General features: G+C 41.7%; 1 protein-coding gene across 17 annotated transcripts in view; it reads right to left on the minus strand.

Annotated features, from left to right (window-relative positions):
* TCF7 (transcription factor 7) overlaps positions 1 to 19,428 on the minus strand; it is a 112,390-nt gene that overhangs the window by 29,674 nt on the left and 63,288 nt on the right. For all 17 annotated transcript variants that reach the window (XR_014508432.1, XR_014508433.1, XR_014508434.1 and 14 more), the window contains 2 exons: positions 8,215 to 8,347; positions 3,672 to 3,762 (listed from right to left, as the gene is read on the minus strand). Coding sequence is in view for 13 of the 17 variants with exons in the window: in XM_083428895.1 (XP_083285021.1) it covers positions 3,672 to 3,762; positions 8,215 to 8,347 (224 nt within the window). In the remaining 4 variants the exon portion in view is untranslated. The remainder of the gene's footprint in view (positions 1 to 3,671; positions 3,763 to 8,214; positions 8,348 to 19,428) is intronic.

Below are 19,428 nucleotides of genomic sequence, written 5' to 3' on the forward strand. Positions count from 1 at the left end.
TGCAACCCAAGCAACATTGCTGCAAACTTAGGAGCACATGTAAAAATATGCCGAACACTAGCCAAGTGCTACAACAGGAAGCAGGCTTTTGAAGTTTCAACATTTGGGCCTTGGAGATGAGAACACAGTTTAATTCTGAAGTGACATTCATTATTCCATAGGCCAAGATTCCCCGAGAAAAGAAATGGTCATAGCCAAGGAAGCTTTTCATCAATGTGAACCTGACATGGAAATTATTTCAACTGGAAAATCAATCCACGATTCTGACTATTCAGAATGAAAGTGCTTTTTTTGTATGTGTCTGTATGTGCGTGTTTTTTTTAAAAAACCCTGTGAAAGTAGAATGGAAATATTTATTTACTTAAGTTATTTCAAAACCAGCATGCGGCATCAAGTTAAATTGTTGCATACGTAGCTCATATTGTGCAGCTGACACCATTTACAAGGCTTTTTAGGGAAGGTGTGTTTGCAGCTAAGCTTCAGTGAACAAGCTCACCAGACTGGACTGCAAGTCATTTTTATTTGAGGTTCTTGACTTGTCATTCCACCTAATTAAAGGGAGACTTATTGCAGGGCCTCTTCCCCAAAATACTTGGCAGGTACAAAGGACATTCCTGCCGAACTCTTTCTTGCTAAGGAAAAGCTGCTTCCTGCATTCAGACCTCTTTGTGTTTGAAGTCAGCCTCATTCCAGATCAGTGAACGTTCAGAGCCATTCACATACCACAGTGCTTGTTACTGGCAGATGGGGGCTCTGAAGTCTTCCTCCTCCTCCACAATTAATTTCAGCACTGCTAACGCTGCCAAACCTCTGCAAAGCATGGTGTGGAGAGGCCAAGTAACAAAACACCCCCCCCACACCCCTAGCCGTATTATTGGAGGGGCATCAGTTGCACTTGCTTGTAGACAGATCAGTGTATACAAATGGGAGAAGATTGCATACAGTATATAGGCCGGGAAACATTTAAACTGCAAATTTGGAGAAGCCAAGTAAATATAAAATCCCCGAGAACAAGTTTTTAACTAAATGCTTATACCTTACTGAGCTTGCAGAGAAATTAAGCCACACCTAACTTTCTTAGCGCTCTATGCAATGACTGCAATCCAAAGATAAACTTGCACCAGTTTTATAGGGTCACAAAGTGTACTTCTGCGTAAGCATCTGAAGTACACCCACATGCAAATGGTACTGTGCACACATTGTGGGATTTTCCACTGCACACTGATGCACCAGGAGTTCATAGCCAAGTGCTGCAATTCAGTAAGCTCTGGGAAATGCTATCATAACATCTTTATGATTTACATATGGGTTTCCTCAACTTTTTATAGGTATTTGAATTTTGTGCAGGAACTTCGTTTCATTTAGGAATGTCAATATGAGTGAAAGAGTGCAAAGTCATGGCCATATTGGGGCTCCCTGTTGTGCATTTAGGGACACAGCTGGGTTGTCATTTTTTACATATGCTGTGAGAAACAAAAACTGGTGGTGTACTATCAGCAAACACAATTTCTGCACAAAGCATGAAATTGGTCTGACTCTGCTGTGCACCAGTGTTTGGAGAAGAGAGATAGACCTTCTCCTGATATGCTGTGCGTCCCATTCCTGCTTGGGTCCTGCTGCAGTGTTGCTGGTTTTTTAAAACAGAAAGATGTAAATGAAGACACATATTTAATGTAACATGTAGCCTGGCCCATGGTCAGATACAAAGCAGTTTTCTACATATGTGCAGGCCTCTGGATTCCAGCCCCAGTGCAAGTGGAAGAAAAACTGGGCTTCCTCTAGATGCAACTTTTTGATGGAAACAGACATTGCATTGAAAATGGAGAAATATTGGTGCTGGCTATGGGGAGAAAGTGCTAATGGAAATATCTGCCTCCTGATCTCTTTAATCCCCTACTAAAAATCTGGCTGTCTGATCACTAGCTGTTAAAGTTGGCAAGAGGGGCTAATAGAAAGTAAAAGCATGAAGATGCTGCCCGATCAAGCAACAAACCAATTTTAGTATTCAGTATCAGCTTTGCTTTCTAGAAGCAGGGTTTGTGCCTTACATACTTCCTGTCTGTCTTTTCTGCGGACACTCTTCCAAGCCGACAGAAAAATAACCCAGAGGTCTTCCTATCCTCTCCAAATTACTTTATTCCTTTTAAACAGTAGTTAATCATCGCCCAAACTATAGCAAGTCTAGGACAGACACAATGTTAAACATAAAACATCTAAAGAACCAATCAACCAACCAACCAACCATAAAGCCTGAAGCCTCAGGTGCCTCTTCTTTGTGAATAAATATATAGAACATCATTTGGTAGTCAAATATTGTATTGTATTGCTTTGTGATGTGTTTTATTGCATCTCCCTTAGGTGATGCACTTAACATGCCTGTGCCACAGTTATGGCAGAAATTCCTATCTGCACACTGCTAAGGATGGGTGAATCTGCAAATGATGGTTTCTTTCCATTTCTCATTCTTCCAATCTTAAGTTTAGTTCTGCACATTTTGTGTGTGTGTGTGTTTTAAAAAATCTTTGTGGAAATTCACTAACATTTTAGTGTGAATTTCTCCCAAGATGCACATGTTTATATGCTATTTTACATTTTTGCAAAACAGTATCGCCGAACATAATGCATCTTTGTAGGTTACTTTCACTAACATGTGCATTTTTATGCACACTTTGTCCCAGTACATTCACTTTTGCACACATTACTTGGCTGGAGAACTACAGTGCAAAATTCAGAAAAGCACAAGTTTTGAAGGCTGTCTTTAGATTTCAGTATCGTTTTGGAAAACACAAATTAGTTAGGTTCACCTTTAAATGCAAACTGAACCAAATATCTCCCCCATCTCTACAGAGTGCGTTCAGCTGATATGCAGAAACTTTGCTCTCTATTATTATTATTATTATTATTAGTAGTAGTAGTAGTAGTAATAATAGTAATATTCTGGCAACCTCTTCAGTTCAGAAATGGTGGGTTGAAGTTTCTACAATTCCACAATGTCATGCATTGCACAGTTCTACCAATGCCTGCTGCATCACGTAAGTGAATTAATACATGGAAGGGGTGGGGAGAGGTCTACTTAGTGTTGAATGTGTGTTGAATGCCTTTGTCTCCTCAGCTTCTGGCCTAAATATACAGCCATGAAGTGGAGAAAATGCTGTCCATCTTCATTTAAAAGACTCTGCCACAGATTGCATTTTCTCTCTCTCTTGCATGTTTACCAGGACCCACGTTGGATTACCATTAATCCATAGTAAGAAGGGAAAGTGCATCTGTAGAACCATATGTTTTAGGGACAGAATTTAACAACAATATTTCTTCAATAACTCAGGTATGCACATGCCGTGGTGAGAAGAAAGCAAATTCTATGACCTACCACACTCTTCCTTGTTATTGGCATTTCAGAATGGCAGCATGGGGCTGAACAAGAGATTCTAGGCCAAGGGTCAACACAACAGTCCTTGATCAAAGTAGGAGAGCAGGAGAGAGAACCAATATCTTGCTCAAAATCTTTTTTCCCCACATCTAGACCAGTGCCAAGAACTAATTGTGGTGCCAGGAAAAAGTATACTGAAATGTGTACACATACAGTTTCAGGTGTTGTGGAGAATGGTTGGTGTTGCCCAGGTAGCCCAATTTGGACAAACTTCCCTCAGTTATAGGTGTTTAATACTTACCATCCCATAGAAGGTGTTATCTGTCCAACTCCACTAGGAGGGAGGGAATAGAAACCAGAAATGTCTGATGTTTGAGAAGGACGGTGTACACCTGGCAGAGAATCGAAACATCAGGAAGTTTAGGTGAAGCAATTTCTAGCTTTCTTTTAAGTAGCATTAACTTGGCTAAAACGGACAAAGGTTCAGTATTTCTTAGCATCCAATAACCAGAATTGGTTAACTTACTTTGTCTCTCCCTTGTCCCCCATTTTTGGACAGAATAAATATCCTTAGGCTTTCCTATCTATTAAGATACTCTTCAACACAATACTGCAACCAGACAATCAAGGTACAGCACTGATGGGGTGAGGAGTACAGGAAGTGAGTGGGACAAAAGTATCCGGAGTACGCAAAAGATGAAGTTGGTGCGGCGTAGTCAGCCAGGGTAGGGCACTGAAGGAGGCGGCAAGTACAGGAAATGAGTGGGTCAAAAGCACATGGAGTAGAGACAAGATAAAGCTGGTGTAATGCAGCAGAAAAGAATTGAGTTGGGGAGTCCTCAGTCCAAATCTCACCTCAGCCACCCACAAACACAAAAGATGGCTTTGGGCCAGCCTTCTCAGCCTCATCCCCAAACCCCTATCTATAATAGAGGGATAGCAATGTGGGCTTACACCACAGTGCTGCGGGAAGGATGGCAGAGATAATATGTGTGAAGTACTTTGAATGCGGTATGTAATTTCTAAGTATTATCATCAAAGTACAAAAAAACCCAACCACCACCAAGTTAAGTCACTGGTTTTCATATGTGGGGTTGGAAAGGTAATTTACTCAGGAATGAGTGGGCAGTCATTAGAAGGAGCATGAGTGTGGGAGAAAAGGGGTGGGGAAAGGATTTCTTTCTTTATTCTCAATTCACCCAGCGCACATCAGTTTGCCAAAACAAACTATACGTCTCACTTAATTCTTCCTCCTCCTTTAGGACCTTAGTTTCTTGGTTTCTGCTGCTTTTGTTTAGCACACCAGTTTGTTGACCAACTTGGGTATGTTAGTTCCTAGAGAAGTTTTTTTCTCCTTTCCACCCCAACTTTCTATAGTTTAAAATATATCTATGTTAATTACCAACAAGAGACAGAATCTTAAATAGAATGAGCACTATCGCAACATTAGGTTGCATTCTTATTGTGTTTGGAAAAAGTGTATGTTGCTTCTTTCTGACTGCAGGTTATGTTCAGCACCCCCCTCCCCAGGCTGGCTGAATGGCCTTCACGGAATAATAATCTTTTAGGTGATATGGAAATTCCGCCACATGTGTTTGATCTGTGATGGTGGTTTCATGTATGAAAAGCATCGCTTGATATCACAAACACTCTATACATGAACCTGCGTGCAGGGTGAAAAGAGAACAAACTATGCAGGTGGTGGCAGTGGTTGTATCTACCTGAGAGACAGCTCTCTGTGGCCTCCAGCCAATGCTACAATATCACACAACTGATATCCAAAGCAGTATGGGATGTGGTAATACTCATTCAATGCATAAGCAGAGCCTCCTGGTTCCATTCTCCATCTGCAAAGATGGGCTTTGGTCACATCCAGGAGGACGCTTTAGATTACGCTTCCCACTTCAGGGCAAAGTTCTTCCAACATGGTGATGTTCATTTGTGGAAGTGTTCCCATTGGCTTCTCACATGAGTAAAAATCGCGAAATCAGAAACAAGTGGTAAGCCTCATCAAAATTCCCACGTTGCAATTTTAATCGCTGACTGGAATGAGCAGCCTTAATTATTTTTTTCGGTCTGTAAAAATGAATTAAGACAGCTCCTTTCTCTCACATAAGCCGCCTCATCATAAACTTAAGGATGCTGTGGATCTGCTTTGGCGCATGTCCAATCCATGAGAGTCCTTAAGCCATGGGCCTTCTACAGTCAGTCACACTGGGATGCTGTCAGCAGCCACAGCAACAAGCTTAACTTCAAGCCAGCCCATGCAACAGGGGAGCTTTCCGTCCTCAGGGTAGACTTGTGTTATGGCTTTTTATTCTAAGAATAAGTCTCTTGAGGTGCACTCACAGAGACTTTCAAAGCCTCTTCAAAAGTCATGGGACTTATTCTGTGGGTATGTTCAAGGACAGCTGGATATAAGGTACTTTGTGTTATATTCCCTGAAGAGCCAAGCAAGATTTGAACTATCCTCATTCACCACTTCCTGCCAGACTTCAATATTTGCCCTTAGCTAAGCTTCTTGTAGGTTATAATTCGTTAACTCTTTTTATTCTTATGTTTTAGGTTTAATTTTCTCTGAATGCTGGTGGGCAATTTTAGATCCAAGAGACTAGATGTGTAGAGAACATGTTCAATTTGTAGGGAGCAGGAGAATGAAAAATCTTCTGAGCCCAGGTCAAACATTCTCAACGTTTTCTGGGGTCTAAAGTGAAGCAGAATAATTCTCTAAGGGGCTTAAGATAACACATGTGCTAACTTCATGACATTTGCTAAGCACACTTCTTAACAGCCTTGGTGTTTGGCAGCATGCTTAACCATACCAGGTGCATTGCTTTGCCATTGCTTAGGAGCTTGAGTAGGGTGTGTGTGTTGGGGGGGGGGGAGAAATATGCAACTGGTAATTACTACTGTGAAACCATATCCAACTCCAGAAAGCTGTAAGGAGAAATTCTATGAAAGAAACATTCTTTATATCTCTCAAGACATGTTTGTTCAGGAATACCCCACTGAGAGTGGATGCAAATGTCTAGGAAGGTCAGGTGGTATAAGTGTAGGACTGTGGAGAACCACCTGTTTGAAGGCCAAAGAGCTATGAGTGAAAGAAGTACAGCATCACAATGTCTTGGGAGTTGCTTGTTTGTGTGTCTGTTCCCAATCTATATAAAAGTACACCCTTAAGACTCAGTAATAAAAAGTGCTATCAGAGAGTTAAAGTGAAAGTAGTTCTTAAATGACAAGCTATAAAGCTGGTAAATGCACATCCTAGCATTACCTTTACCTTTAAGGGTAGGAAGCACCTAACAGTTTTGTACTACTGACCGCATTCTCATGACACAATAAGCCAGGACTCCTGGCTGACCCTGTCTTACTGTGAAAGAGCAGCATGCTAGTACACACAACCTGTTCTTCCTTTGCATGAGTGGATAAAACAAACCAGGAGAGGGTATCTTATTATGATGTGTGAACCCAGGATTCATGGAGTCAACTTTAACCCTGGCTTACATTTCTGTCTTGATTGAGAGTAGGCTCCTGGGTTCACATGCCACAATAACCATATTTAAATAATGTTTTATGTCCCCATTTAAATTCCCCTAAAATGCAGACCAAGAAGGAAACTGGCTGTGCTTCCAATTCTACAATTCTATGATTCTGTGATAAGCTATCACATTCCAGTTAGCTTTATCTGCATATGAGAAAAAAGGGACAAAACAACAATAAGCTAGGGATCTTAGTTCATCTTGACATGTGAATGTGGCCACTATCTTATGTAAATCAGATATTTTTATTAACACAGAAACAAGCTGCATATATTCCATAGTTTATAGGATAAATGCTATCATGTGACACTGTGCCCACTACAATATGAGAAAGGAAACAAATTTACGTTGGAAATTTAAAGACAATATTATTATACTGTCATTATTCAACCAATGGAAATTGAGCCACAATACATCAAACATCGCAGTGGCACATCTCTCACTTATTTTGATGGGCTCTTTGAAGAGATGTCATGCAGAAACCACTAGGAAAAAATGCTTTTGGTCCCAGTCGTATCTAAATAGTCAGCTTAGGCACACCTCGACACTGTGAGGGGGTTGTGAAAGAAAATACCACTAAATGTCAGAAAAGCGTGTGTGACCAAGACCACAACTTGCTCTTGAACCCACATTAATCACTCAGGGCCAAACTTAGATGAGAAGCAGGAGGCCCATGATTAGGATCATACATGTTTTCAGGTTTTATTTTATTTTACTAATTAGCAGCCTCACATGGTTGCCTTGAAGTCTAGGGAAGGGTTCTTCTTTGAGGAAGTGCTTGACCCCTTTCCACTTCCTGCAATGTCTCCATTCCAAATCATCTAGCAAGCCAATCACCCACCAAGATCAAAGCACATTTGCCTTTGTAAGAAGCATTTTTTTAATCCCAAGGAGGAGGGCAAAAGCAGCAAACTGGAACAATTTTTGAGAGTCAAGTGGCCGGTAGGGAAGGGTTAAGCACCCCTCCTCCAGCTGCTTCTTTGCTCACAAGGGCCCCTAAATGCTGCTCCTAAAAGTAGAAATACATATGCCAGCAGCTTTGGTGCTTCAGAATAGCTTTCAGACATTCATAGGTGATGTGCAAAATGGATGAGGATGGCTGTGAAATACAGTTCAAGGGTGAATATTTGCAGTAGTCATTCTGACTTTCATTGATATGGGTAAAGTTTAGTGAGTTGACAATCCTATTATCAGCCTACCTTTTTTTTTAACCCATAGGTTTTCTAAAATTATTCTCAGACGCCTCCCCTCCTCTCCCCCACTCCCTGCAAAGTAAATAGAGGAAGCTGATAGCATCGTGGTTACCTTGTTTCTGGTTGATGTCAGCTGGCAGGTGTGGCGAATGGGAGCCATGGCTGAAATGTTCATTGCTGTATGGGATGAGTGGTGTGAGTGGATGGACACCATGGGACGGCTGCACTACAGGAACCTTGTTGGACTGAAAAATACAAGTCAGAGGAGAGAGGGGCTTGAGAAATTTTAGCCTTTTGAGTTTCACAATTCATGAGGGTGGGGTGACAGAGAGACGGAGGCATCCTAAAATGAACCTTACCGATGGCTAAGTAAGTTTTAAAGTAGCTGTCTATGTCAGAAGCAACACAGGGGCTGTTCAGCAGGCAGTACAGAAGCCTTAGAGACAAATACATGAAAGCAAACACTCCAGCCTGGGTACGGCTGCAAGTTCTGAATCCAGGTCTGGCTCTGCTTTTGTTAGCAAGATGGTTGGAATGATAATGAATGGGAAACAGGTCCCATCAAAGGGGAGGATTCACAGGCCCATTTATCATGCCACTCTAATTGTCTAAATGTGCTGTGCTCTTGTGTGAAGCACTGGCCAAAGTCTAGAGATTGTTTCTGTGACATGGTCTTCCCAGATGAAGTGCTTATCTCCATCAGTATATCTAAACTAACATAACGTACCACCTTTAGAGTGATATATTTTACTTTTACAGAGCTCATGGAAGCAGGCAAGCAGGCTTGCATGCATGGTGAAGATCACCATACAACCAAAGAACTACAGGCTTTCAGGTGCATCTTGACAGCTTCTTGGGAAGTCTCATCTCACAACTACTGCAATCTTTAAAGAAGGGATGGGGAACCAGTGAGTACTCAGATACTGTTGGACTCCCATCACCCTTAGTCAGTGTGACTGATGATAACTGTTAATAGGCACTGTAGTTAAGCAACTTCTGGGGGGTGGGATGTCTCCATCCCTGCTTTAAAAGCTTGCAGGCATGTTGCTGAAGTCACTGAATGGGTCTTTCCCATAGAACTCTCTGTAGAGTGATGGCACCATGGAAAGACCCATGTTGTTGCAGGCCTTTAAACATTGCAGCAGGCTGTGGGTGTGAGCCTATGGAAAAGGAGATCCCATGGCACTACTGCATGGTGTATAGAACACCAGAGTGTGGCAAGCACACATGCACAACCTCTCAAACCCATGCTTTGTGGGCCACATCTGATGGGTCTCAGTTTTAGAGGACCCACTTAGAGGAATTATTTTGAATGGGGAGTATCCACCAGTGCTTTTATGTGAAGCTACTTCACGTTAAGAAGTTATTCTTCAGTCTTAGGGTCCGTAAATGCAACATGCAGGCCTTCACTCTGGGAATTTCAGCTCATTCATAAGGAATGTGTCAAACAAGCATACAACATTCAGCTTCTACGTTGCACCTTCCAAAGGAGGACGACATGATATAGCAGCTGATTCGTCTAAGGTTATTATTATTATTTAAAAGCAAGAACTGGAAGAGAAGACTAGACCATGAACCGTCAACCCTTTTCTGACAAACACAGAGGAGCTTGTTTTAAAAGCAACATATGAAGAAGCAGTTTTGCTTCTTTCCTGACTGCCTCAAGCATTTCTGCCATTTCATACTTGCCCAGTTTCGCCCACAGTTGCCTTTAAATTGACACTGACTTCACCAGAACTGGAAAAATCAAATTTGTCACTCAGAAACAGAGAAAAAACTCAGAAAATAATCTCATGAGGAATAATAAAGGTAGGATCAGTAGAGGCAGGGATCTCATTCAGTGTTAAAAGTGGAGCACCGCACATGTTCTACATGGAAAAACACTTCCAGAAAGGAAAGGAAAGGAATGAACCTGCGATTGATAATGTCATGCATATGTTTTGTGGACTGTACACACGATAACAAGAAGTTGGTGCTAATAACTCCTGCTTCTGAGGACCTAACTATATGTTATGGAGTGTATGAAACCGCTATCTATCTGCATTTCTCCCAGAACATCTCCCCATTCAATTTTATAAAAATAAATATGAAGGGACATCATTGCATTTAGTTTTCTGAAGCCTTTTGCAAACAGCACCCAGTAAACTGGAATGGGATAGAGAAATGCTCCCGAGGAAGACATCAGCTGTGCATGTGCTGCCGAAATACACATGTCCCACCATCACTAGAGTTATAACTAGAGTCAGGAGTTAGAGCCCATGGAAAATGCTCTGTTCATTCTGAGATATGCAACCACTGCATGTGCTGCCACCAAATCATACATGATTATCAGGCCACAGCAGATGGTAACACAATGCAACTGTGCCACAACAGTAGCGGGGGGGGGGGGGGGGAGAGACAGGAAATAGCCCTATTCTCAGACCTACATTTTATTTATCTAACCAAATCTGTACCCTGCCTAACTGTAAATTAAACCTCTACGCGGCTTTATGGTTAAACATATTTTTTTAAACAAATGAAACACAGACAAACAAAGGCAGGCAACCCCCTAAACTTCAGTTTTCACATCCCTGCCCCTCCTATTTTTTAAAAGAATGAAATTTAGGGGGTTGTTTACTTCTGTGAAATGGATGGAATAAAGAGGCCACCTGAGTCCTGTTTGGACTGTGTGCAGCCATATTGAAACCTGGAGTCCTGAGCCTTGCTTCTGAAGTCTAAAGTTGAGAAGGCCAAACTCTGAGCAACCTGGTCAGCCTAGAAAGGCTTTATGCTGCTGCTATTCACATAGCCAATGATTTACACTCCTTGCATTCACTTCTGTGCCTCACGAGGTTCAGGTTCAAAGCACGAAGTTCTCCAGAAGTCCCGAAATGCTACTGCAGCCACGTGTGCAGCCAGTGCAACCCCATATTTGCTTGTTTGAATCATAAAAGCTTTTCTATGAAGCTCCTTAACCAGCCAAGCAAAATAGCTGGTTTCTACCACTGCTGGCTTGGCTTGAGAATACCAAGCACTCTCAGGTCTTTGGCCTTCTGGAGCCGACACTGGGAACTAGCAGCCAGCACAACTCTCCCCATTGTACCCAGGGTGCCTCTGGATGGGTGATTATTCTGGGAATGATTTTTTTTTTTTAGGGTTCAAAAATACCAGCCCTAACCCCTACCCCCATCAAATTCAATTGGGATTTACCATTTACATGGAAAAACTAGTAAGTTTTTAAAAAACCAAACTGTTGCCAATGACCCATTTACAGCGACTCATCTGCAATAGTAAACCCCTGTCTAGCTGCACCCCCAGAGGCAGCAGGCCAGGAGGTGGTTAGGCAAATTAAACATCAGTGGGTATTAAGTGGCTAAATGCTCACTGAACTGCAACCAAGGAGAAAGCATCCCCTAAGCTAGGAATGTGAGCACGATGTTCCTGAAGTGAGAAACGAGGTCTCCCACTTGATTTTATAACTGTTCATACTGTACTCTCAAACATACCAGCCCTATAAAATTAGAGCACTAGTAGTTAATCTCATTGTAGTGAATCGAGCTTAACATCTCAGCCAGGGCTAGCCCAAGGTTGTCTTTTTTCCTGCTTTCCTAAGAAAACTCTTTATATTCCAAACAGCACAGCAACACATGACATGATGAGCTAGCTGTGATACTATGAGCTTATTTGGTTATTTATGCCCATTGCTTCTTTTCCTTCCCCTTGCCACTTTTTTCCTATGCCACAAACAGCTAATGGACATCAGAAGGCTTCCTACTGTCTCCTCCTGGACAGAAAGGAATATCAACCAGCCAGAGATGCCTTTGTGCACCTCTCCTCCATAAGTGCAAACAATGGCTTCTCTCCCCAATGCATTATAGAACCAAGACAGGCAGCTCTGAAATTGAGTCACCCTGATGATTGCCTAGTTCGCCTCCTTGGTTGGGCCAGCTCCGATTCCAACTGTGAATGCATTTACTCAGAAGTAAGAGCTGGTTAATGCAACACCACCTTTTATGCCTGCACTAGCAATTCCAAAGGCTTTTGGGTGTCTGTCTGTCTGTCTGTCTATCTATCTATCTATCTATCTATCTATCTATCTATCTATCTATCTATCTATCTTTAGACTGTTAGATTTTTACTGCCAAGGAGGAGGAAGGTAATTGTGGATTTTCTGCCTCAAGTACCAAAATAGCTTGAAATTTAACTTGGGGTGCCACCTACAGTTCTGCAAAACATCTTGGGCCAGCCCTGCCAACAGTCTGCCAAACATGCATGTACAGTGGTACCTCGGGTTACGTACACTTCAGGTTACAGACTCCACTAACCCAGAAATATTACCTCGGGTTAAGAACTTTGCTTCAGGATGAGAACAGAAATCATGCAGTGGCGGCGCAGTGGCAGCAGGAGGCTCCATTAGCTAAAGTGGTGCTTCAGGTTAAGAACAGCTTCAGGTTAAGAACAGACCTCCAGAACAAATTAAGTACGTAACCAGAGGTACCACTGTATTGGCATAAACATAATATGTGATTTGGGTAATCATCCATATGTAAGTTCTTCTATGCTGGTGCTTTACTTCTCAGCTAATGGCCATGTCAGCACAGATAGTCCGAAGTGGCATATCTAGCTGGAGCATTCAATCACAGAAGAGTGGTGGTAGGGTCATATAAGCAAGGCCATAAAGATAGGTCTTTGGAAATGTTAAGAAATGCGCAGGTAGTCAGGGCCACCTAGCCAGCAGCTTTAAAACTACTCTAGAGTGCATGAGTGCTCTTCTTGACCAATCCTGATGGGTTATTCTCTTAGAAAAAGCACAACCTTCCATTTGAAAAGATAACCCTATCAAAACCTTTTTTTTTGTTTATGGCATGTGGTTAATTCATAATCAACTTAATTGTGAAACTATTCAGCACAAGATTTTCATTAAATTGCAGACATTTTATTCCAAAGCCTTGCCATCACATTTTTTTAAGTATTTAAGGTGCCCCAAGATTCTTTTCTAGTTTGCTGCAAAAAGACTAACATCAATATACCTCTCTGAAGGGTTGCAGATTTATTTGTGTGGTGTTTTTTTTAAAAAAAGCTTAGATTGAAGAGATTCCTTTCTTATTAAAACCCCCCAATTTTTATTAGTTTTTAAACAAATACGAATACAAGGACGATTAAACATTTATCCAGCAGTACATCTAATGGTGTTTGTTTTATTCATTGACTCAAGACATAAACTTACACATTCAATGTTCAAACATATTACTTAAGGTAACCTCCCCACTGAGAATATTTAGTGGTTGGAATAACAAGGTCAAGGAGATTCTTAATAAAAAGTATGTTATTGCTAAAATGCAAATTGGGCTTAAAATCTGAAATGTTTAAGTAAGTAAGTAAGTAAGTAAGTAAGTAAGTAAGTAAATACACCCAACCCTCTCATTCTTTACAAGACTGCCTCAACAGCGAGTCCCTGACAGGCTCTTCTCTTAGTCTCTTGGTAGATCGGGCGATTCCTTAATTCTCTGTGGATACAATCCAAGTAAAGTTTTCTTGTGGACTTCAGCAATTTAAGACTTGGCACTCACACCTTTTAGGCAGCCCATAAGAAGTTAACTGCTAAATTAAGTACTTGGCACACTCCCAAAGTTCTTGTGGACACACACCTGCAAATTTCATTTTTTTACCAGATACATAATGCCTTTCTTTTCTTTTTAAAGAGATAAGCAGGTACTACCCTAGTCAATCAAAAATACACCCATTCTAACCACAAAGTTCAAATGACATAACAGTAAAGAGGCTTTTGACTTCCGTGGTGAACCTCGTACCTTAGCTGGGTCTGCAAAAGGGGTGTGTGCTTCTACTGGAAAAGCCACCTGCAAGTCTGAGAAATGTCTCTTGTGTTTTGTAAATTTTGTACTCAGGTTCTCAAGAAAGCCAGTTTTCTAAAGAAAAGTGCACAAGCAACACACATCTCTTAGAGCAGAAATGTGCGCATGAGGAAAAAATGCTGCATTTGCAAAAAGTTTAAGTCAAGGAATGGTCGTCATCGCCCCCATATTTAACACCATATGTTATTATACCTTGTTCATAGTACATGCTGGTTTTATATTGGGCAGCATTTTGAGATCCAGAAAATAATGACAGTTTGCTAAAGTACCTCGCTTCTTCACAAATTTAACACTGGATGAATCCAAAAGTGGACACTCGGTCCTTCCTAAACCTTGTCCTGCCTCACAGACTTAAAGGTTTATCTGCCTCTATAATCTTATCAAGTATGGCTATAAATAGACTCAGTTCACACAATAATGTTGTCAAAACTTAGTGTGAATGAGCAAACGTGTGGGTTTGGTCCTGCTGCTAAGCTGGAGATTGGTTTAGGGTCACAGCCAAACCCAGGTTCATGGTTCATATTTCCCAGACAAACCATGAGTGGTAAGCAAAGAACAAACTGTGGTTACAGTTTGTGGCTCACCTGGAATGAGATCTATCATAAGCCCCAGTTTGGGCATAATGCTGTGTCAAACCACCCCTTACCTGTAGGTAGGGCAGCGACTACAGGACCAAGGAAAGAGTGCAGCAGCCGCAATCTTTCCTCCAGTGTTTATTTCTGCAACCGACAGAGGACACACAGATGCCAATAACTGAGAACTGCCCCTTAGTTTTGCCTTTTGGAAGCATCCTTAAATAGGAGGGCAATCCCAAGACATGTTGTTATCTGTGGCAGTTTCTTTTCATACACAGAACTAACTGACTGGGCTGGCAGTTGAACACAGGTGACCAAGACACCCTCCACCGAACCTGAGGGCAAAGGCATAACTTGGTAAACACAGCTTTTTCCTCAAACATCTTGCCATCACTCCACACACACATACCCTGGCATCCACCACCTGAGGCAGCTGCCTCACTTGACCAAATTGCAGGGCCAGTTCATATTGCTTTCAGAAATGGAATGAACTAAGTTATTTTTGTTTTTTGCCATTGTGATTCATATTCTGTAACCCTGTGGATGTAGTATGAGAAAAGAGATGTAAGCAAATGTTGAGGTTACTTATTAGCCTAAAGAAAGCAGAAAACAGCTATTGACCACAGACAACACCTACACTGAGAGCATCCTTCTTGAGTTTGTACCTTGCATTTGATGAGGCAATTATTCTTTGGGGATGGCAAAGCTAATGCAAATTTCATTGGCACAGGTGATGTTCATCCACATGTTTCAAAGTAAAGTTAGACTAGGACGAACATTCTTATAAATGAGTAATGCAATATATTTACTTGTAACCATCCCTTGCTCATGTGTTCTCTGTCACTAAAGGAGAAACATCAGAACTGACCCCGAGATGACCTGGCTCCTAAACTTCCCCCCCAAGGTTTGCCAGAGTATGCTGCTCCATGTCTTGATAAAACTGGGCAAAGATATTATCAAAACTGTCCAAGTAGGCAAAGACAACTGAGTAAATATTTTGGGAGGGACTGGACAGTTTATTTGCTTCCCCAACTCATTAAAAAAAACAATTTAAGGAAGGAATAAAACATCTTTTATAAGCATAAGCAAGGCAAAGGCCTTCCACAACCAGACCTTTTAATGCAGAGAAAGAGTTGCTATCTTGAAGCAGCAGAAGTCAAAATCTGGCTTTGTGTGAATGTGGCCAACAAGTGAGCAATACCTGTTCCATTTCTGCAAGCATATCTTGTACCAATGCCAGCTGCATAGTTTCTTTCACCTTGAAAAGCTAAAGATTATTTACTCCTCTGATGCAGATGCACAGGAGAAGGGGCTAAAAGTGGATGCCTGCCTTCCCATACCAAGATAATGACAGAAAAGGAACCCAGAAGGATGGCTTAGTTAGCAGACATCAATGTTCCTGCTAGAGAAGCTGGCTGGGCTACATTGTTTTTGACACTGCAATGTTCATAGCTCCATTTCTCTTGTGGTCCAGGGCCTCCACGCCCTCAGCAAGCTCCTAGTAGCAATCTTTGGCCACTGGTGAGGCCACTGCGGAAACACCCCACTAAGTTTTGATATGACTTGCTGTGCACTATTCCCAACCAAACATTGTACACAACTTTGCTGCTGCTGCTAAGCAAATTACCATTGTGGTTCTTGCACTCAGGCAAGTGTATCAACTGGTGGTATGCTAGATTAGTCATTTCACCCCCAAAACTTTCCCAGTTTGCTAGCCCCCAAAAGAGCTATTAAAAACAAAAAGAAGAGTGGCTGAGTCTATCAGCTTATACAAGAAGGGAAAGTATTCTACACAAAAGAGAAAGGAGTGCTAACTCTGTGGCACTGTAATGTTGACAATGTGAGCGCTTTTGGGTAGGTTTGCTGGAAGCTACTGGATTCTGGAGACAGCTAGGAAAGTTCAGGAACAAAAAGAGCTATGGATCAAAGAGTATTTTGGAGATGGGACAAACAATGGTGGGCAAGGGAGGGAAGGAGAAAGAGCCACCCTAACATTTTAGTAAGGCATCTATTTACAGCTTTCTTGAGCCCTAACTTGAGAATTTGCAGTTTAAAAAAAAGAACTTTGGAAGTGTTGTGGCATCTGCAGGGATCTTAAATGGCAACCACCTTTCATTACTGCACTTATCCTGTCACTATATTTCATAGCTGAAACTTAAGGTTGACAGAATTCTACTAGTGAACTCTACTAGAAGTTTCATACAGTGGCCCACATCCAAAAGGAACCATGGACAGGGCTGGGATATGCATCTCAAGCTCATGGTTGCAGCCACCTGCACTTAAACCAGGCATAGGCAAACTCTGCCTTCCAGATGTTTTGGGACTACAACTCCCATCATCCCTAGCTAACAGGACCAGTGGTCAGGGCTGATGGGAATTGTAGTCCCAAAAAAACACCTGGAAGGCACGTTTGCCTATGCCTGCCTTAAACTGTCAAACTACAGCTGCTCACCAAAGGCTACTGCAAATTGTACCAAGAGAGCAAGTTCCCCCTCCAAAATGGGCTTAGAACTTTTCACATCAGCTTTTAAAATGTTGCTTTCTGTACATGTCACAGAATATGGCAAGAGCAATGTCAGTAACTCCTTTGAACCCGCTATCAGGATGTGATCAACATCTAGTCATTTCAGAGTTCGGTGGACTGTTTCTGTTTTCTCACTTTTGCTGTAGACAAGATTGCTTCAGCCCACTGCCATAACAAAAAGGAAATAAGGGAAAGTTAATACCACCTACGCTTGGGGTTTTATTATTGCTGGTTCCTTCCCACACTGTCCTTGCCATGAGATCTGAATTCAGGAGAAGTATCTTTGATGCTATTTATGTCTGACCACATTATAGCAGAATACGTAAGCTTTTCTCTGACACTGGGTACATGATTAGCCCGATAAGAGCAGTTATACGCAACTGAGCCCGAAACTTACGTATAGGTTGAGCCTGCGACTTGCTGGGTCAGCAAATAAATAACGTTTTGGCATTTAAAGGCTGCACTCAGACAAAATGTCACAACTAGCCTCATTCAGCTTATGAAGTGGAGGCAGCAGGCCCAGACAGAAGGGAGGGGGCAATATGGGCCACTTGGCCTCTGATTCCAAAGGGGGCCTCGGTCAGCATATTTATCTATATTTTCCATTTTGTCTTTATATGCAGATACAGTTCAAGCCTTGAAATAAAATTATTTGTCAGCATAACTTTTGTGAAAATTACTTATATACTTACTTATTTATAAGACTTCAGTTATCCCCAGGGTAAAAAAAAAAGGGGGAGGGCACATTATCTACCTGGCCAGTGCCTCCGCCTGGCTCTGCAAGGCCCTGGGAGGCAGGCAACAGTCATCATAACATGCAAAGTTTTTATCACAGTGAAGAAAGGAGGGCCAGTGTGTGTACAGAAGAATGAACTGGTGGTGTTTTGTTAATGCATGGGTGCATTGCATGCTTTAAGTACTGCAGGGCAAAATTACGATAGAGACTTGTGCAGTCAACGGACGAAACTGTAGTCTAACAGAAGTTGCATAGGGAGATAGGAAGCAGCCCTTGGCCCATCTAGTTTCCTACAATGATTGACAGTGGCAATTCCACAGCCCTCTCGGGAGATGCTGGAAACTGAACCTGGTGTGCAAATCATGTGCTCTGAGCACTGGGCAGCAGTCCATTCCGTAAGATGTCACTATAGTGACAATGACATAAGAAGATGCTCTTCACACATATCACAGCTCTGCACAACTGGAGTGTTGGAGTGTGGGTCTGAAACCAGCAGAAAAGGATGCTAAGGGTTACATACGCTTCAGGTTACAGGTGCTTTAGGTTACAGACTCCGCTAACCCAGAAATAGTACCTGGGGTTAAGAACTTTGCTTCAGGATGAGAACAGAAATTGTGCTCCGGCGGCATGGCAGCAGTGGGAGGCCCCATTAGGTAAAATGGTGCTTCAGGTTAAGAACAGTTTCAAGTTAAGAATGGACCTCCGGAATGAATTAAGTACTTAACCCGAGGTACCACTGTATAGATAGGGTTGTGCTAAAAAAAAAAAGTTTTTTTAAAAAAACAAGGCAAAAAAATACCAAGTAATGGGAAGAATTGTCATCTTTATCATAGCCATATTTCAGAGATACCTATTAGTGCAGAATTCATCTGCGGAAGACCACGACATTCTTACTTTATTTATGTAATTGTTTATGCCCTAATAATCCATTTTACGTATCATTAAATGACATAATGGATTCAAATAACTGTGAGTAAATATGGAAATTCTAAATTTCTAGACATTATACTCTTTATGCAAATGGTAGCTTGCAGTAAGTTTCTGATTTATTTTTTTAAAAGGAGGCTTTTAATTATGGAAGAACTAAGCATTTTATTTCTTGTTTGCTTTGCAAGCATTTCTCTTTTGAGAGGAAGTTGCGGGTGCTTCAGAAGAGAAAAAATAGTTTGGATGTGGAAAAATAAAGGTCAAAAGGTTCAACAGAGGCTATTTGTGTTGCCCCAACAGTTGAAGGAGATGAGAAGTGCAGATACTAAATTTCTGCTGGGGCAAAGAAGTCATGTGATGCCTCATATCATTTCCCAGTTATGTTTAGAAGGGGGAAAAACCCCAACCTCACTCTGACCAGTATTTTAGCCATGTAGAAAGCCCAGGCACTCTCCAGCTGATACTTGGTTGTTATCAAATGCTCCACTACTATGTTCTTCAACAAAAGAATGACATTAATGGGGGGGGGGAAGGTCTGTGTTGGAAGAGTGCATCATTATAATTTCCCCACATTGTGCCAAAGGCCTGAGATGATCATGATAAAAGTTCTGTTCCATGTAATCAAATTGTACTTTGTTTAAAAGTGTGTAATCCTCTTCACTTTTGGTGCTAGTTAAGGCACATTACGTGTACAACATAAGGCCTTTCTTCT

The sequence above is a fragment of the Podarcis tiliguerta genome, assembly GCF_965153285.1.
Source record: "Podarcis tiliguerta genome assembly, chromosome: 2".
Classification (NCBI taxonomy): domain Eukaryota; kingdom Metazoa; phylum Chordata; class Lepidosauria; order Squamata; family Lacertidae; genus Podarcis; species Podarcis tiliguerta.